Below are 20,963 nucleotides of genomic sequence, written 5' to 3' on the forward strand. Positions count from 1 at the left end.
AGGAATAAGTAAAAAAGATTTTGATAAAAAAAATTAGTTTGAAAACAGTTTTAAGTTTATATTTCGATATATATTTAATCGATATCTTTTTCTTATTTATCCTCCATGTTGGATTCTTGATTCAAGAATTTTATTGTTATTGTTCAGTATTGCGCATTAAAGAACGCTAAAACTAATCCAAATTATGGCTGAAGATCTATCATCAAATTTACAGAGTTATCAACTTCAGTTACAACAGGTTATTATCTTATGATCTTTTAATTGACCTAAAATTATTTGCATTGCATTAATTGATGTTGGCCATCTCGATCTCCCGAAGGTCTTGAGAGCAATCGCGTAATTTGGTGTCCAAAAATTAGTTTAGTAAGCTTCAAAAATTGTTTGCTCTAAGTAATTAAAAATCAGCAAAGAACAAATTTAATTCCTTCTCTTAGTGTCTCTTACTCATCATTTAAGTTTAATTTATAAATTGGTCTCATAAAAACCATAAGATATTAAGTAATGGATTAAAAATTTTGTATTTTTAAAATTAGTAACATTTAAGCTATAAAATGTGACATTTTCCTATATATTATTATTCTTCCCTGAAAAAATAAACTTTCATGCATGTGCATTGAGCAACTTTCCACTTATAAAAAATATGTATCTTAAAGGTATATTTTGCAAGTGCAAAAACCTTTTAATACCTCAGTGATGGTTGTATCCCACATTCATTACATTGTTAAAATTATTGCAAACTGTTGGAATTGGTAAATGATGTTTGAATTTGGTTATGCGGATTTTGTTAGTCCTATGTTTTGATGGCTGTTCCTCTCCTGCCATGAAGATATTGGCAAGGGATTTTAGGCTATCATAAATCAATGAAAATTATTCACCCATGCTAGTAAGGGTTTGCTAATCTTGATTACTATCATGGTTTTGCAATTTTCAACATTTGAATAAAGATATCCTATATATCTTAAAAGCAGGGTTGGCAAGTTTTTGACACATGACGGTTTTTACCATCATGTCAAAAACCCATAGTTTTGGTAAAACTGTATTTTTATTTGAGTTTAACTGCTTATAATTTTAAATTAATTCATTTTTGGACAATAAAATTAGAAAAAAAGTTGTTTAAAAATATTTAAAAACTGATTCTTGCATTTTCCCAACATGAATATATCAAAACGTACTATTTGAAGTAAAATATTAGGATACTAAAAAAAAATTTCAACATTTCCAAGCATCATTTTGTTTGGCATATTACATCATTGAAGAATGTCAAGATTGATTACTTTCATTCTTAAAATCTTGCTATGAGAAACACATGTACCCATAAAAAGAAAGCTTCATAAAATAAACTTTTCTTATCAATTTTGCTTTCAATATTTTACACAGAAATGAGACATAAAAAAACCTGGGAAATCCTTTTAGAGTTTCAATATTTCTGTATGACTGTATATCCTTCTATAAGAATACACATATATAGTTGCAAAATCAATAGCAATCATTTACAACATTCATTTATAAAGGCAATTATGTAAAAATAATATATTGTCCGCTATATGCCATAAATTAAAGAAAACAGTAGGTTTTTGACGGTTTTTACCGGTAAAAACACGGTTTTTACCACTGTCATGCCAAAAACCAGTTTTTGACGGCAAAAACCCAACCCTGCTTAAAAGTATATCTTGCATGTGCAAAATTAATTTGAAACTGAAGTGATGGTTGTTGTCATGAATAGGTATAGATATGGATCTATCCCACATTTATTACATTGTTAAAATTATTGTAAACTGTTGGTATTGGTAATATGATGATTGAATTTGGTTTTATCTGTTTTATTTTTTGATGGCTGTTCCTCTCCTACCATGAAGATATTGGCAAGGGATTTTAGGCTATCATAAATTAATGAAAATTATTCACCCATGCTAGTAAGGTTTGCTAATCTTGATAACTATCATGGTTTTGCAATTTTCAACATTCAAAAATGTATTCTCAGAATTTTATTTATTTTTTTTACTCAAAGTTCATTTTATCTTCTATTATTTAGCAATACTGCTTAGATGAATCTTAAAAGACAGTAGATTTTATTTTAAAGAGTGATAATATTATACTTGTTAATTGTAATTGTTAGTCACTTATTATCATGTTATATTATGCATTTTATTATAAATTGGATGTAATAAAGAATTATCCTGTATACTCAGTGATACTATTGATACTTATTTCAATATGAAGCAAAATCGAAAAAACTACAAGGCTGGGAATAGTCAATTAATGGCAAACAGCTGTAAAAAAAATAAAAAAGGATCCATAAACGATAATGATTTAAGATAGAATCTATCTAAATTGAGCTTGTAATAACCAGAATAAGCTTGTTATAATTGTCAAAATAAGACTAAACAAGTGGAAATGACCAGAAAACAATGTGGATTTACAATGGATTTGTTACGAAGTAAATGTCTTAAAAGTGATACCTCAAATTTGAAATTCATGTGTCATAATAACGTATTATATATAGTAGTTTGAAAAACCATGTGTGAAACGCCCAAAATATGATAAATAAACTCCAAATGGCATTAATGATGACGGAATTGTTGCACTTTTTAAGAAGTGATAACTGAAATTTGAACGTCGTATTAAATCTTATAAAAATATCAGAGAAAATAGAACTATTACGTTTTCTGGAAAGTTCTTGCCAATACATTATCTAGTATTGCAGGGTAGACACTAACTTTCAGAACGATCCAATATCATCTGACGACGAGAAATTACGATGAAATCTTCATGAATCAAATGTTGTAATAATATTATATTAGAAGTATCAGGTTTTGAGTAATCATGTGAAAGAGGACGATAAAATGATAAGTAACTGCCGTAAAACCTATCAAACAACGGCGAGAAATTGTGATAGAATCTTCATGAATCAAACGCATCAAATTGTGATAACTTAAGTTTGAATTTCGTACATCATATTAAACATATCGGTATTTAAAAAACCACATAGAAGAGCCGTAAAATGATTAATGACTTCCGAAAAAGCCATTATTAAACGTGAAATTGAGATAAAATCGTCGCGAATCAAACACTTTAAATAGTGATAATTCAAATTTCGAGAGTCGTAATAAATATGGAATTTGAAAAATTGTGTGAAAAGGGCTGCTGAAATGATAAATAGCTTCTAAAAAAGATTATCATCGTATGACGTGAAATTACGATGGAATTGTCACGAATCGAATGCTTCAAAGTAGCGATAGCTCGAGTGTAAAATGTGTATGTTGTAATTATGTATTAAAAATGTCGGAATTTGAAATAAACCGCAGGGAAGCAGTCGAAAAAACAGTTAATCACGGCCATGACGTTATTTATTACTGCCAAAAAGCGATCAGGAAACCATGTGAATTTACCAAAAAATCATTGGGGCCTTTCCTTTTTCAGCCCCTTAGATTGTATAAATAGGTTCGTAGGGCATGTGGGATGAAAATTTTTAGTTGGGGTCCAGTCTTGCAAATCCTGTCTAGAATGACATGTTTATATTACACAATGTAATTAAAATTTCACAAAGAACAAAATTGATTTGCTATTTTAATGTCTTTTCCTTATCATTTAAGTTAAATATAATGTAAATTGGTTCCAAAAAGTTATAAGATGTAACATATATTTTGAGCTCTAAGATTTGAAAATCTACCCAATATATTCTTTCCAGGAAGAAGAAAGAAAAGACTTTCAGGCATGTGCATTGAGCAACTTTCGCATGCTGATTTACTTATTTTTAAAAAATGTATGTACTGTGTGTTGCTGCAATTTATTGGGTAGATTTCTGTATTACCGTATTTAGGTTAAACAAATCAAATTTTGATGGCAACCGAACAATGACATAAGTAACAAAGATAACTAAATTTTTAAAAAATTATTACTAATGTGATAAAAACCACTCCTAAGCAAACTAATGCAAATTTTTTTTAAAATGTTTTTTGCATTTACGGAGCAATTTCACATTTATTACACCTGTGTTAAAGTCCTTATAAACTGCTCATATTGAGAAATGAATTGATTTATGTGGATTTTGTTAGTTTTATGTTCCTCTCCTTCCATGAAGATAATGGCAAGGAATTTTAGGCTATCATAAATCATTCACCCATGCTAGTAAGGGTTTGGTAATTTTGATTACTATCATGGTTTTGCCATTTTCTACATCCTGATATGTATTCTCAGAGTTTTCTATTAATTAAGTAACATGAAATACTGTTTAAATAAATCTTCCAAGACAGTTGATTTTATTTTTATAGCTTTTCCATTATATTTATTACAGAATTTTTTTTTTTTTCTGTTTAGAAATTTTAAATTTATTTTAAATGTCTAGCATATTTCAAAAATTTGTTTTTGTAAACTGTGTGAACTCAAAAAAGAAAATTTATTTCTGATTTCAAGGTTGGCAGATTACTTTTAGATTTAAAAAACTAGATTTCTATCTTGAAATTGAGGGTTATTGGCCAAACGACTTATTGAATGTAAATATTTGTGCTTCAATTTTTATCATATCTTATTGTATATATTCATATCTTAATGTATTCTTATATTTATGTAAAATATTTTAAAAGAAAAATAAAACTGAATTTGGCCAAATGCCATAGCATTTTATGTGTTTAGTATTAATAAAATACTAAATAAAAATATAATTTATGAATGCAGGAGAGTTGTTGCTATGGTTAAATGATCTATAATAAATGCAATAACATTTATTTTAAAATTGTGTCTGTTTTAGGTAGAAGCTGCTCTAACTAATGAACCAGATAGTGAAGAATTGTTAAAACTGAAAAAGGATTTGCAGGTAAGTTTTTATGTTTTTCTGTTCTGTAAAAATTTATTTGTAGAAAAAACTTGTTGAATTTTACTTTTTTTTTTAAATTTCTAATTAAAAAATACTATGATTTACATGTCAAACCCAATAATGTTCCTTTAACCCTGTCCTTTAACTTTTTTTTTTGAGAAAATAAATTGTTTTTTTTTTTTGTTTTTTTTATCTTGCATTAACAGTGTGCTTGGAATAAAATTTATGATTAATAAATTTTTTTTTTAATCTTTTAAGATCATTATTAATTATAACACAGGTATGTGTTTTAATTTCTTCCAAATATTGTGAGACTTAACACACTTTGAAAGAATTAGAAATAATTCATGGTTAATTGAAGTGAGAAAAAAAAAGAGCTGGTGAACAAGTTTTAGGTATTTGTATGGAAATGTTTTAGATTTTTTTCTTTTCTTTTTGTATTACGAAAAATTTGAAGCATTTACTTGAAAACAGGATAGAGCAATTCAGTTCTTAATTATTAACTAATTGTGAGTATCTGGTATTTTGAATATTGCTTCATGCACATTAAATGTAACGTTGGATCAAGGGTAAAAGAATGCATTATTAGGTTATGACTTATTTTGTACTCATCCTTAAATGTTACTGTATTTAAATAAAATCGGTCAAATATTTAAATAGGCTAAAAGCAACATAGTTAAAACTTTTTTGCTAAGTGATATGCTGTGGTATTCTTTTACTGTGAAAAGGTATAAAGTTTTTAAGTATCAATTTTTCAGTCTGCGGAAATGTAGAAAATCTCAAGTCTACTGCCTTAATAAGTTTGGTTACTGGTTTGTCCAGTAATTTCTTGTCAAAGTTGCCGTTGCTGCTTCTGAAAGGATTAATACAGAACAGTAAGACATCAGTTTTGTTTTTACATTTATATTTTAAAGGTAGGTTGAGTATGTAGCATTTTATCTTCAAATTTTATAGCAGAATCATATCAATGAAATGATTAACAGTATTGTTATAAATAAAATTTGTAGAGGAAAAAGAACAATTTTAAAGATGTTTTATATTACGAATGACAAAACCATTAATATTAAACCCTAAACAGGATTTCTTTCATCAGAAATACATGGAATTTTCATGTGAATGGATTTTGACTAAAATACTCTATCCAAATAAATAAGTTTTTTTTTTTTTTTTTTTTTTTTTTTTTTTTTTTTTTTTTTTTTTTTTGTTCTACTACAAACTTGAAAATTAATGAAAATTAATTAATGAATTATAGATATATATGTGACCAGTAGCTAAAAAAATAATAATAATTTCAAGAGATCAGTCTGTGTTCGAAGTAAAAAAAAATCTTAGCCATTTTGCATTTACTCAAATATAAAATAAAAAAGATTTATTTATTTATTTATTTTTTTTGAAAAAAATGCTTAAGTGACATTTTAAAAATTAAATATAATAGAGAAGGAAACAAAATCAGGTTTATTTTCTTTCTGAAATTGAGCTAGAAACCCTGTGAGAATTATTCATTTTTTGAGTTTTCTCGCTTTTTATGTTTAAAATTATGAATCAAGTCATGTCTAATCTTTTTAAAGAAAACTTATATTTTATTATGTACTTTTTCTAAAGTATGCAGTTAGGCTAGATATTTTATGTTTGTCAAAATTATTCCCAAATGATTGGGTTTCTTATTCAATACATTCAGGGATAGATTGTTAATTTTGATAAAAGTAAAATTTGTAAAACATAGAAATAAAATTAAACTAATAACTCAAAGTATAGATTATTCTAAATATTTTTTTTTATAAATAAATTCACTAAATTTTTTTTATTTGTAAAAGGAATTAGTTGTATAATTTGAACTTTTTCTATTTGAATAAGCACCTAGCTAGGTATTAAATATGTACTATAATGCAAATAAGTTTGTGTTAATGCAATCTTTTTATATATATTCTCGTAATAAATTTTGGTGTCTATTTTAAGTAGTTCATAAAGTAAGAAAGGACATTTATTTTTTTAAAAAAAAGAGTAAATTTTAAAATATTTATGTTTTATATGTTCTTTTTTGCAATGCTTCTGTGAAATATTTTGAATTTATAGGAAGAAAAAAGAAACCTACTTGTATCTGTTTCTAAAATGATGTTATGTTTCAGGAAGTAATACACTTAACTACAGATCTAATTGCTGCCAATGCTGATAAAGCACCTGGTTCCTATAATGACGAGACCAACAGAGAATTTGGAACGTACGGCTATAAGTGGACAGCTGGTGATGCATGTCTTGCACCTTGGTCAGAAGACAATCAGTATGTGAAATAAATTTTTGATATGCTTTGTAAATTTTGTGTTTATAAAATGCATAATTCAATTCACCTGACCTTGTGACAATTCCATTTTGATCGTAATGCTGAATTGAACTGTTAATTCCGATATTACTTTCTGAATTTTTCTTTTTACAATGAATTGGCAGTAACAGTAATCCTCTGAATGAGTCTGAAGTTAAATAATTTTAACATCTATTACAATTACTTGTTGTAGTAATTCAATTTTTTCAGGTTTCCTCACAATATCTAATGTTTAGCATTACAAATAAAAAATTTGCTTTTCTAATAAAAATATATATTAGCTATTCCAATAAAAATATATATATATAAATATACATTCTTTTGATAAAATTAGAACTGAAATTATGTTGTAATTTTCCTGTATTACCTGGGATTACGTAAAATTAAATTGACTATTTTTTATTAATGAAACAATGAAAAAAGTCACAGAATTTTATTTCTGAGAATCAGTGGGAACCTTGTTAAACTTTGTAGTCCTTTGGACATATATTATTTGGAAAGAATGTTTACTGGTTACCAGATTAATGATTTATACTCCGAAGAGAGATTAAAAATTTTGAATGAAGTGAATCAGAGAGTAATTCCAAAACCACTAATTATTGGTAACATCTGCACACAGTGCTATCTGATTATTTTAGTCAGAACTAATTTCTGTAAAGTTTTTCTTCTTTAAATGTAGCTATGAGACCAATAAATTAAAATAACATAAACAGGCTATGCGCTGTGTTATTATAGAACATTTTATAATATTTTTTTTTTAAAAAAAACGCAATTTGAACAATTTAAATGTAATTTTAATAGTTCGCAAAAAAATTGCACTACAGTCAAACCCCGCTATAATGAACACGACTTATAGTGAATTCCCGGATATAGTGAACGAAATGCTCCGTCCCGTGCCTTGCTATACACGAATAATGTTATTTTTAGTGCATATAGTGAACCAAAAAAGTGAGGAAGTTGGATATAATGAACTTTTTTCTGTCTTCGACTGATTTCCCCCCTTCATTTTCTTTGTAATAATTTTGAAATTTCTACTTCAAAATAAATGCATATACCGATTTTTAAAACCATCTATAGAAACTACTTTTATGTGCTCGAATGGCAGGTTGGACAGGTTCAAAAAGCGGAATAACAGAAATTCAGGAAAAATTCTTTGAGAGTCTGGAAGTGTTTCCATATCTGATGTTGAGGATTGCTCATCAGCTAAAGATGACTAATTTTTTTCGTATGCAAGACGAAGAGTGATGAAAAATAACACATTTTTTGCTACTACATAATATTTTTTAGTCATTTATATGAATATAATGTAATAAAAGGGAGGAGTTTGGGAGCCATTAGTGAAATTGCCTGCGTAACGGATATAGTGAACTCCCGGTTATAGTGAACCGAAATTTCGGTCCCTTGAAGGTTCACTATAGCGGGGTTTGACTGTATTACCAATTATTACATTTAATTTTTATAATGAATAAATACTTGCAGTAGTTTAGTGTTTACTTACAGTATTCTAATCTCATTTTATGATGTTCATTTATGTTTGGACCACAAGGGTTCTTGTATCAAGCATTGCCTGTATATGTTTCACAATTTTTATCTCTACATTTTTTTTTGTAAGAAATATGAGAATCGGGGATGTGTGTTAAACATTATTTGCCTCGGTTTGACAATTTTCAAAAATCGTAATAGTATTATATGAAGAAAAAAATTTTTTTTTGCAACAACAATGTTTTTAATACAGTTTTTTTAATTTACTTTCCAATGTATACTGTAAAAATTCTTTACTAATTTCAAGGCTTGAAGTTGTCCCTAAATTTCTTAAAATTCTGGAATAAATAAACTTCCTTAAACAATTTTCATTTTTTAAAATTAAAATTGAATTTCTAAGATCGTAACTATTAAAATATTTCTAGAAAATAATCTTCAGTTAAGGAAAAAAAATTTAATTTTATGCCGGAAAACAAGATGAACAAAAGGCGCACCATGTCTTCGTAGAGAGCGATAATTAATAGTCTACTTCCATTGTTGGCGACTGTTATTGCAGTGTTGGTGCCATGAAAACACTCCATGTAGAAAAAAGTGATAATTATAAACCCTCTTCCTTTCCCATAACTTCATACATTTATTTTGTCTCGATAAAAACAGTTGAGTTTTTATCGAGAATTACTGCTATTTTGCTACTGCTTCCTGATAACCCTCGCTTAGATGATTTTCTTCTCAGATGATATTGGCTGAAGTCAGAAGGTGGTGAGTGGTGCTTTCTGCACTTGCACTGGCAGCTAAAAATATTAGACTTACTATTGACGCTAAAAACAAAATTTATTCCATTAACACATAAAGGACTTAATATCAGGGATGAGATTTTTCCGCTTTTTAGCGGATTTCCGCTTTTTTCACTTTTATCTCTTGAATTTCAGTTTTTTTTAATCAAAANGTTTTAATTTGCTAAACCAGGTAGTTTTTCAAGTAATAATTGTCTCTTATGTGAACTGAGGAAAAATATAATTTCCAGCTTTATTTTTTCAATTGGTAATTTTTATTTTCACTAAATGTTAAGTATCAATGTAATCATTTATATAACAATATATCAGTACACAATTGTATGTCAACACATTAGTTATTACCTTAAACTGTCTGGAATTTATTATTAAAGCGTTGCGCTTGCGTAAAATTTACAATAGTGGAAATTCAGCTTTTTTGCCTTTTGGCTAATCTCATCCCTGTAATATAAAGGCACGAAAAATAAACAAAGCACCAACTAGTTTAGTTAGGAAAGCAGTTTAACTTGTTCTCCAATTAATGTTCGTTTTACTTATTACGTATTTCACCATATCTGGAAATTTTTAAGCAAATTGAAATATTTTTACTCATAATTATAAAATTCATTTATCTAAAGACAATTCTATGCAAAATAAAGTTGAATGTAATAATTATTTATCATTATTTAATATTTCCTTTAATAATATTTGAAAAATTTTTGAATTATAAGGTATACAAATTTCCACATGATTTTAAAGAATGTAATTTTATATGGAAAAATACAAAATTTGAGCAAAATTTGTTGAGTAATTTTCGTGATATTGAATTTTAGAAAAAGTCATAGTAAACAATTTGATTTCTCAGTAACTATCTGACCAATTTTGTATTTTGCCTTAAAGTAAAATTTATATACTCAAGAATTCTATTTTTTTTGTATTATTAAATAAAATATTAGAAATTATAAACTCATTTTAAAATTGAGTTCAGAAAATTTTCAATTCACTGAAACATTTCTTGAAATATAGTGAAATTAGCAAACATTTAAATTAACATTAAGGGGTCCAATGTCTAGACCACTCGCTTGATCAAACTAATAATATTATTTCCAAGATTGTGGCGTCCCCCTATATTTTGAGGTTCAGAATCCTTATGCTTATTCAGAGAAAGTGCGTTTTGCGTCAAATTTTTTTACTTAAAATTAAAATATCATCTGTACTAATTAATAACCATAATGGTCACCCTCTCTAACCATTTAAATTAAATTTTAGTATGTAAAATTTCTATCATCAGATCAAAAGTTATTCTCTTAGTCTCGCTATTTATTTTATTTTTTTCACACTATACAACTAATGATAATAACCCCAAAATTTGTTTTTTCACTCAATTGGGCACCCGCAATCACGGTTCATATACAGTAGGGAACCGATTATCCGGAACGATCGGGACCATCGCTATTCCGGATAACTGATTTTTCCGGTTTTCTGAATCGCTACAAAAAGCCGTTTTTTTTTTAACGTTAAACCAAACTTAAAAAAAAAATTGGAAATAATATTAAAACGAAGTAATAATCTAATGATTATTTCCAAAATGCTGGTAAGGTGAACATCTTTCAAAATAGAAATAAAAATCCTAAAATCTTATGAGGAAAAAAAATGTTCTTTTTTTGAAAATGGCGGGAAAATTTATCGAATTTCATTCCGGTTTTCTGATTTCCGGATTACGGGTTCTGTACTGTACATCGTGATTTGTTCCGATTTAAAAGTCATACATTCTAATTCGTCTTCTTGTAATTTGAAAATCACATATCGCAGTTAGTATTCAAACAGTTTTAAAATTGCATATCACGCCATTTAAAGGTGTGCTGCCATTTACATATCACTCACCACTATTCATATTCACGCTATTTAATAATGACACAGTGCGACTCGTTTTAATGCGATTTTAAAATATCTCATCTTGATTTGTATTCACATTAATTATAAATGACGGCAAAGTTGGCTGAGCTGACTAAGACTGAAAATAGTCTTCTTGGAGGAAAAAATGATGCCCATTGTTTTCTAGGAAGGGATAATGATTAACGCTAGCCATTTTAAAAAGTGACATGAAGGGCATTAAAGTTGCTCAAGTGATGGTTACTGTTGGAATGAAAGTATAGTTGCTAATTCATTCCAAAAAACTTTCCACTGTTCACCACAGTGTAGCTAAAATAAAAATAATAAACATAATTTATAAATAATAATATAATTTATGAATAATATAATTTTAAAGTTTCAATGTTCTAATTTAGTTTTCGAAGTAATTTATATTTAGAAAGTGATACTTTATCATATTTTAATTGTGGATTTCTTTCTTCCTTATTTATCAAGCTTTTAAAAGGTTAATTGAAGTGGTTTCATTTTTACAAGATGGATTTTGTTTTTTTACTATGTTTGGTTTGTAAAGATAATTTGTTTTTGTACCCTGTTTTTTTGTTCCCTGTAATTGTGATGCTGTATCAATGAATTTTAATGTTTAAGATATAAACTAAACCATTTTTATATTTTTAACATTTAGATTTTATGAAGCAATAATTGAAGATATAACAGAAGATGGTCAGTGTACTGTGAACTTTGTTGCTTATGGTAATACTGATGTTGCTGATGTAAGTAGTTATTAATATTATGTTAAAATTTCTTATTTCTTTATATTGCACTATATATTAAACTATTTTATTCAATGTTTTAGATAAAGCAATTGAAACCTCTTGATAAAGAACTTGGAGAGTTATCAGAAAGTGCATCAAAGTCAAGGTAAATTATTTTGTTTTAAGTTTATTTTATATGAAATAGACATATATAAAATAAAGGCACTTCAATGATAAATTAGTGCTCTTCGATGATAAACCACATTTTCGAATCATTCAAGAAATATTTTTGCTGAAAGTATTCAGTTTCCATGCGGGCAATAATAAGTTATTTGGGTGTTTTGGTTTTTAATTAGTGATTAAAAATTACTAAATATCGCAATGATTGCAGCAGGTCTCTTAGAATATGAGGTCTTTATAGTCACTATTCCATTAGAAAAGTCACTTTTTCAAAAATATAGTAATTTTTTTAACCTGATCTGTAAATCGCCGAATGAGCCATGATCAGTGCTGTTTAACATTATACTGTAAGAAATGATTTTTTTAAAAAGTTAAAATATTTCAAAAGCTGAGTGTTTTATTACTCTCCGGCTGGAATTAGTGATGGTTACTTTGAATTTTCGGTCACTTGAGGAATACCTTATCAGTGAAGAGATTAGTGCAGAACTAAGTATAACACGACAGAAAGCTGCCTTTGATAAACTGGAAGTTTTCAGTTTTAAGAAACTAGCTGCAGCTAGTTTCTGGCTGGATCAAGCTAAAAATATTTTCTTTTCCAAAAGGATTATTGTTAGATTTTATTTTATGATAACGAGTAGTGTGTAATATCTCTGTTTCTAATTTAATTAAATGTATTTTCAATGAGTTTATTTTTATACACTGGAGCTCTTAAACAGAAAGACTTTGATAGAACATACAAATAACAAGGTCACATCTGCAAGATAGCAAGTGTGTAACAAGAATAAGCTGCTAGCACTTTCATAACTTCCAACTCTGCATTTTTCAGAATCTTTCTGCATTTATGTCCCGTTTTTGGCCTTTTCACACTAAGACACAAATCTTTCACTTTCTGGTAACCCATACGTTAAATTTTCCCTTCCCTTTACAACAGAATTGGTGCGATTTGTAACTCGCAAATACTGACAATGACGTGCAGGAATAAATTAACTATATTTTGCCCACTTGTTCGATGTCTTCATATTCTCTGATCTCGACCAATAATTAGCCCCATCATATAATATTTTATTGCAAAATTGTGAATATAAATTGCAAATGAATGCTATTTTTATGTCAAGTGGTTTTTTTATAAAAAAAAATTGATGATTAATTATTTACATGTAGGTCCAAAACAATCACTATTAGTACAAACAATTGTTATTAGAGAGCTTTTGCATAAGGTGTTTATTTCTCACTAGCCTTAACACTGTCTCTATTTTGAGCTTTATAGTGCATACGCGAATATTGCCATAAAAAATAAGCTCCCAAATACACCTTTTGTATATTGTTTGGCAAAACTTGAACGCTATTTCTCCAAAGCCGTTAATTTTAATGTGTGTGTTAATTTGATTGTGATATGTGCTGCTTGTTTGCGTTTCTGAAAACTTTTTGTAAGATACATATTTCAGATCCACAATATATGCTCAAGTATATTTTCTTTGGTATGGAAGAATTTTTTTGTTTTTATATTGTGCATTTTTATAATTACAGTTTGAATGTTTTTTTCCCCTTATTTTAATATTTTATTTATTTATTACACGATGTGTGACTAACATTTGTATCAAAAGTAAGATATGTAAGAAACTTTTGTATAAAAAAACTGTTTGTTAATTAATAATAACTTAATATTAGTTGCTAAGAAACCCTTTTATATATTAGCTCATGCTGTAACTTTTTAAATTTAAACCAAATAAATGTTAAAATTGATTAATTATGGAATTAATAATAGGACTACTAATTGAAATTTTTAGGAAAAGCTATGTACGGTACAGAACCTGTTATCCGGAAATCAAAAAACCGGAAAACCAAAAAATCCGGAACGAAATTCGATTAATTTTCCGGCCATTTTTAAAAAAAAAAAAAATGTTTTTTTTCCTCATAAGATTTTAGGATTTTTCTTTCTTTTTTGAAAGATGTTTACCTTACCATCATTTTGGAAATAATCATTAGTGTATTACCTCATCGTTTTTTCTTCTTTTTAAGATTATTTGCAAATTTTTCTTTTTTTTTAGTTGGGTTTAGCACTAAAAAAAACGGCTTTTTTTATCGATTCAGAAAACTGGAAAAATCAGTTATCCAGAATAGCGATGGTCCCGATTGTTCCCGATAATCGGTTCCCTACTGCAGTGTTCCTCAACCTTTTTATCACAGCGGACCTGTCAACGTTTGATAATTTTAACACGGACCGCAGGGGTGCGTTGATTGTTTATATTTTAGATAATTTTTAATGACATATATTAATTTTAATATATAATATTTTAATTACATATATTAATATTAAGTTACATAATATTAATTTTAATTTAATTGTTGTTGTTCCTGCTGTCAATTTACGTCGCACTAGAGCTGCACAATGGGCTATTGGCGACGGTCTGTGAAACATCCCGGAGGATTATCCGAAGACATGCCATCACAATTTTGATACTCTGCGGAGGGAATGGCACCCCCGCTTTGGTAGCCCGACGACCTGCTCGCGAAGTCGAGCACTTTACGGTAGAACAGTTTAACGAGGACCAACACCGCACACCCTCGGTCCCTACGCAGACTGATCCAAGTGGTCACGCACCCGCACGCTGACCGTAGCCAGTGATGCTTGACTTCGGTGATCTGCTGGAACCGTGTCTTAACGATCAGTCTACTGCGGGACTAATTTAATTGTATTTAAACATGTCTTCAAAACAAAATACAGTTACACCAAAAAATAAATATAACGTGATTTAGCATTTTAACTTACTAGAACATTAAATCAATGAGAACCCTAAGCTTGTTTCTTGGCAATGAGACGGTTCCATCTCGGGGTAATCGGAGACAATGATACATTACAAAAATTTATGTCACTACTTTCGGGGGCCCCCCTTTTTTTTTAAAAATAAATGCAATTTTAATGGAACACAGATATTTTTATTTTGGGGGTATAAATTCAGTTTCAATGAAATGGGCGGCTCGGTACCATTTGATCCGCGGACCGGTACCGGTCCGTGGACCGGGGGTTGGGGAACACTGCCCTACTGTACTGAAAGGTAAAACTATAGGAGAAATTCATATAGGAAAAAAGGAAAATTCGCCATGTTATTAATGAATTACTTTTAAAGCCTTTTAGAAGAGAAAATAGTTCGAATCTAGAAAACTAAGTACTTAACACCATAGAGTTATGCTCTTAATTTTTTTAATTCGATATATATATATATCAGTTAGTCTGGATTTATTGCAAGTACCAATATTAAACTAAACTCAGTGGCGCAAAAGCTCAAGAGGGCCAAGGCCTACTGTGCCCACCTCAGTTTTCTTGACCTTGGATTCTGAGGTGCAGGAGCAGATGTTCCAGTCAGGTGGTCAGCCGAACGCAGAACCTCCAGTGTTTAGTTCCCAAGCATGCTTGGTGCTCATTTATCGACCCACTGAAGGGATGAAAGGCTGAGTCAACCTTGCCCGGCCCGAGGATCGAACCAGGGGCCTGTGGTATGCAGCGCGAAGCGCTACCGCTCAGCCACCGCGTAAAGTAAATATAGGAGTACATATAGTATAGATCAGGGTGCGTAGCATTGTTAAAAAGTGCTTAAAGGTGCTTATTTTTGAATTTTTGTTTTTTAAAAGTCCTTAAAGGGGCTTTTTTCATTGAGTGTTTTTTAAAAGTGCTTAATTTTCCCTTTTTCAAAATGAAGTTTTTCCTTTACTATGTTGATTTTCGCTTCGAATTATACAAAAAGACGCAGTTCATATTGTTCTACTCAACGTTTTCACAATTAATCCAACCCGATCTATTTCGGTGTATTCTCGGTCCGTAGCATATAAAAACGCCATTAATTATACATGATTCAAAATTTCGCGATTTTTGACAATTGTCGAAAACAATGCAAAAAGTTTATTTATTATTTTTTTTTACATGATGGTTAAAACAAGATAAAACCGTCAATTGTCACAAACTTTCCAACCCTGCCTAATTATGATATTTTTTTAAAGTGCTTAAAAACATTTTTTGAGTGCTTGCACCCGGTAGATGTATTTTTATTAGAATTAGCTTTACTTAGGATTTTTATTTACATTTTAAATAAAATTATGAAATTTATAAGGAGTTGAGCACTCTTGCAAATTTGACCTGTTTTCTCCTCTAAAATGCTTCAGAAGTTGTTCAACATTTTCCTGTGCATTTTTCATTGAAAATTTTTTTAGTGGCCTTGACTACTTTTTCATGCACGTTCAACACACTGGATTTTCATAAGGATCTGAGGCTAAAACTTCTTTGAAAAAAAAAAAATTCTTGGTTATATACCATTTTAGACATTCTTTGTTCTCCATTTTTAAAATACTAGTCTAAAGTTAATGTTTCTATGCTATATGTGAGATGTAAAATGCTATTTCTTAGCATGCACAGTATCCTTAGAGTAGAAAATAAGGTTACCATTAACATTTGACAAAACATATGCAAAAGCTCTTTTTTAATAGCTATTTCCTTTCGAAATTCTCGTTTTCTTTTTAATAATTTAATTTGATAAAGAAAAGATTCAATTCCTATTTTAAATTCACTGGAGTTTTAACCTGGGGGCCGTCCACTAAAGATACTAAGTATTTAAAGTTTCTTTGTTTTTATTTTACTTTATTTAGCAAACATAGTAAAAAAAATATATATATATATATTGTTTCAGATTTGTCATTTCAAATTATTTAATTCATGTCTTTATCAATTAATTTATAAACATTTGAAGTTAATAATTTAATTCTCATGGAATAGTTAAAGACAATTATTTTAGAGATCTTATAAAATAGGGACTTCACATATGAACTTTTATTCGAACAACAATTGACTTTTTTTTGTTGATAAAATTATAGTCTTTATAGATTGCAGAGCAGCGAAAATTAAATTAAAACACATTTTCAACTGGCATTTTTTTTTTTTTTTTAATGTTTAGAAGCAGCAGTAATGGCCAGAATGGTTGGCATTCCACACTTCAAAAAATAGAATGGTTAAGCTACTTATCTAAGCCAAATCTCAAAATTTTGATGGGATGATGTGCCAATTTCTCATAGTGCACTTTAATTAAATAAATTAAAATACTAATATGGCAAAGAAAAGTTTTATCAATTTAAATATAAAAAAATCATTGCAGAACAAGGGTCTCCTCCCGGAGTACCAGACAATGAGAAGACACATCCACACACAACTGTCTCTGGGGTTCAATTGCACTGACGTGCCAAAACCAGGCATAAACACCATTAGTTCCAGCAAATGACACGCCTGGATAGTTAGTCAATCAGCGCCAAAAAGCTCGAAGACTTATCAAATATCGTAAGGAAAATTCTTCTAGCAACAGCTAAAATCACTAGCAATGACATCCGTAGTTGAAAGTGGAGGTAGAATAAACTAGTTTAAACCGGACTACTTGAGTCATACGAGGGAAGAATTCTCACGAGAAAAAGAGGAGTGGATAAAAAAAATTCTCTTCAATAGAATGAAAGACCTCCAAAAGAATGAATATTTGTATTAATCACAGAATAATTGATTAATAATTGAAAACAAAAAAAGAGAACATAATTAAACCCTATCATGCAATGTCTTCAAAAATGTGTTTGCATTTGTTAATTTTTTGTTTTAGGAATATATATCTAGATCTTTCAGTGTAGGAAAATGTTTATTAGTTCACTGAGCTATATATATATATATATTTTCTAAAAATATTATAACTATTAACTAAAAATAATTTGTGTGTCATTTCCAAAAATATTCTTTTTGTTCCAGAGCAGGTCCATTATTTAGGATAGTGGATGAACTAATAATTTTTTTCTTAAATTAGTTGGTGAAAAGGTGTGTTTTCCCTCATTGGATGATAATTAAAATAAACACGCAATTATTTAAGCATGTAGTTGGTAAAAAAATTTGTGTACTTTGGTGCATAAGTTGATATCTTGATGTAAAGATTAAAATTTTCAGTGTTTTTCAGTTTGCTAAGTTATTAGATTGAATAGTCTGAAGATTTAATGCTATTGTATTGATAAATACTCTTATCTTAAAGCTTTAATTTAAACTTAGCAATCTACAAATTAACATTTGCAGTAATGAAATTAAAAGTTTTAGGGTAAAAAGCTCTCTACAAGTATAAATCATAATTTCATGAGCATCAGGCTGCATTTTCAGTGATATAACTGTAAAAGCACCTTGTGTAAAAGTTATGGATTGATTCCAAATTTTTATCATACTAAATGACCAAAAAAAAGTTTTTTTTTTTTCTATTTAAATTTTATGCTGGTCCCTACATATACCCGTGCTTAATACACAAATTTGAGTTCGTGCATATTCTTTACATGGTCACAGTTACAGAAGAATCTCTACTGAACACTAAAATTCAAAATAAATTTTCATTTTCTTAGGATGAAGGTGCACTTGTTTATAAACATAAAAATCCTGTTTATATTTTTCTTACCTCAGAGTTGATGTTGATTAGAATCATTTTTTTTTATTAGCATTATATAGTTTTAGCTTTTTTATTATTTTCAGAAATAAGATTTATAATGTATATTTAATTATGTTATTATATAAATGTATAAACTTTTCAATTTAGGAAGCAATTATTACAAGCTCAAAAAGACTATAAAAAGAAAAAAGCACAAAAGAAAGCTCAAAGAATGAAAGCTTTAGAAGAAGAAAGGGAAAAAGAAAAAGTAAAGTGGCACTCATTTAATGCGAAGGTAAGTTTATTTTTGTCGGACTGATTTTAGGTTACTTTGTCTCTAATGGTTACTATATTTATAATTTTTATTTTCCAATGGTTTAATTTTTAATAACATCATTTTTAGGCATTTAATAAAAAGGGGCATGTCAAAAAGAGTATCTTTGCATCTCCTGACAACATTAATGGGCGTGTTGGAATTGGAACGTGTGGCATTGGTGGAAGGCCAATGACAGAGTTTCAACAACAAGAGAAATGGAGGAGAAACATGAATGGACCTTTAAATAATATAAAAGCTACAGCTGCTGCAACTGCAGCTGCTCTACGAGGTCATTCATCTCACATGTAATTAGATTTCATTGGGCATTATTTTCTAAAAGTGTGTTGATAAGTTTACATATTCAGTGTTAAGTTTTCTCCCTCTTTGGTTATGATTTTTTCGTAGAAATTTTGGTTAAAAAAGATTCTCAAATTATAATTTTTTTTAAAAAAAAATTGCTAAATTTTATTAATTATTACAAGACAATAGAAATTATTTTTATTACTTAACTTAAAAGATGTAGATGTCTATTGTTTTACAAATATCTGTGTACTTTTTTTAAAAATAAAATTAAAAGGTGCATATCTTAAATCATGTTATTTGTCATAGAACATCAATTAACATTCTATAAGATAGTATACTTGTTTATCCAAGTGTTTTGTCTAAGTTTCTTGACTTTAATTGCAGCTTATTTATGAAGATTTCATGCAGTTGTATTTCTACGAGCAGTGACATTTCCCCCCTTTTCATTTGAGCTTTTTTTTTTAAAAAAAAAATTTTTTTTTTTGATGACAGATCACTTTATATAAAACATACTTATGTAGCCAGAGGGGGAAATGCATTAGCCTAATGCACTCATGTGTATATGGTGTTGTGTAAAATAAATTAGCTTGATAGTGTATCTTTTGTAAATAAATTGAAGCTCTGTATGTAAACATTTTGTATTTGCCAAGTTCATCCAACGAAGTCATATTGTACAGAGATTAAATTGTGTAAATAAAGTTGTACTCATGTAAATGCTTTTGTATCAAGTTATTTCATATGTTTGCAAATATTTACTTTCCTAATGGATTGTGGAGGTGCTTAGACCTATACTTAAAGTCAGATATAGTTTAAAGATCCCTTCTAGAGACAAATTTTGTAACATGCATATTGTAAAAGAAATGGCATGCCTTGTTTTTGAAGTTTTCATATTACTAAATATAAAAAGCATTGCAAATTTTTTCATTTTAATTCGTTTTTAGAAAAAGTTTAATTTTCATGGGTGGAATATTACAGTGTTCTTATCTGCCACTATTATCATTGAAAATATCACTATTCTTTGGACAGGAAAGATACTATGTCATTTATTCATCTTTTTTGCGTTAAATTTTTATTATTTTATCTGTGTTTTTTTAATCTTCATATTTTTCGATTCTATTAGTAAGCATTATAAGAGGAAACTGGCTATGTCCTTATAAGAGCTGTGAGTGAAATACTATCAAAGACTTTTGCATTTGGTCTTCTGTTGCAATCATATATAGCCAAAGAGAATGTGTAGTGTGGTTGCTGTAAACCTAGTTCTAGTAATCGATGCTCTGCCTTTTTATTACATGACTGAGAAAGTTAGAGGGTGCTTGCAAGTTGTATTATTCCATTCTTTTCTATGTGACTGGAAAAGATAAAAGCAAAAAAGATTGTTAAAAATACTAGACAATAAGGCAAGATTAAGGGATGCTCTCTCATTTGGATAGTGTATTTAAAAAGATATCTGTTCTTGATATGTTAAGATGCTTGTGCAAGTGTGCACACTTTCTTAATAAACTTATGTTTGACTATGAGGGACCAGAAGTTAATGTCTTAGTTTTGAGAAAACTGAATGAAGTGAAAAGAACACCAGGCAGAGAGAAATACCTCTTTCATCTGAGAACATTTAATTTGCATGTATGTAAGTAGTTTAATTCGCATTTTAACCGGTGAAAATATGTACTTAGTCAATCAAATGTCAAAGTCTAAAGATCTCTCCCTTTGCGTACAGCAGCAAAATATTAATTTCCAAA

At 28.8% G+C, this 20,963-nt stretch overlaps 1 protein-coding gene and 2 non-coding genes across 3 annotated transcripts; all 3 read left to right on the forward strand.

Annotated features, from left to right (window-relative positions):
* The first annotated feature begins 25 nt into the window (after nucleotides 1–25).
* LOC107447022 (Splicing factor 30) lies at nucleotides 26–19,941 on the forward strand. Its single transcript, XM_016061836.3, has 7 exons — nucleotides 26–238; nucleotides 4,748–4,813; nucleotides 6,940–7,091; nucleotides 11,937–12,024; nucleotides 12,108–12,172; nucleotides 18,777–18,903; nucleotides 19,012–19,941. Exons 1-7 carry the CDS (start codon nucleotides 185–187, stop codon nucleotides 19,231–19,233), a joined length of 774 nt encoding a protein of 257 aa, XP_015917322.1. The 5' UTR covers nucleotides 26–184; the 3' UTR covers nucleotides 19,234–19,941.
* On the forward strand, nucleotides 799–936 carry LOC122268744 (small nucleolar RNA SNORA79). Its single transcript, XR_006224667.1, has one exon. It is a non-coding gene; the product is annotated as a small nucleolar RNA SNORA79 (small nucleolar RNA).
* LOC122268745 (small nucleolar RNA SNORA79) lies at nucleotides 1,829–1,965 on the forward strand. The gene has a single exon (XR_006224668.1). It is a non-coding gene; the product is annotated as a small nucleolar RNA SNORA79 (small nucleolar RNA).
* Nucleotides 19,942–20,963: the final 1,022 nt, after the last annotated feature.

Source organism: Parasteatoda tepidariorum, chromosome 1 (genome assembly GCF_043381705.1).
Source record: "Parasteatoda tepidariorum isolate YZ-2023 chromosome 1, CAS_Ptep_4.0, whole genome shotgun sequence".
NCBI lineage: Eukaryota > Metazoa > Arthropoda > Arachnida > Araneae > Theridiidae > Parasteatoda > Parasteatoda tepidariorum.

What these genes read in the sequence shown, in the direction of transcription:
- LOC107447022 (XM_016061836.3), top strand. Translation starts at nt 185, where the DNA reads ATGGCTGAAGATCTATCATCAAATTTACAGAGTTATCAACTTCAGTTA. An exon ending in GTAATACTGATGTTGCTGAT is followed by an intron (nt 12,025 to 12,107) that starts GTAAGTAGTTAT and finishes TCAATGTTTTAG; the next exon opens with ATAAAGCAATTGAAACCTCT. An exon ending in GGCACTCATTTAATGCGAAG is followed by an intron (nt 18,904 to 19,011) that starts GTAAGTTTATTT and finishes CATCATTTTTAG; the next exon opens with GCATTTAATAAAAAGGGGCA.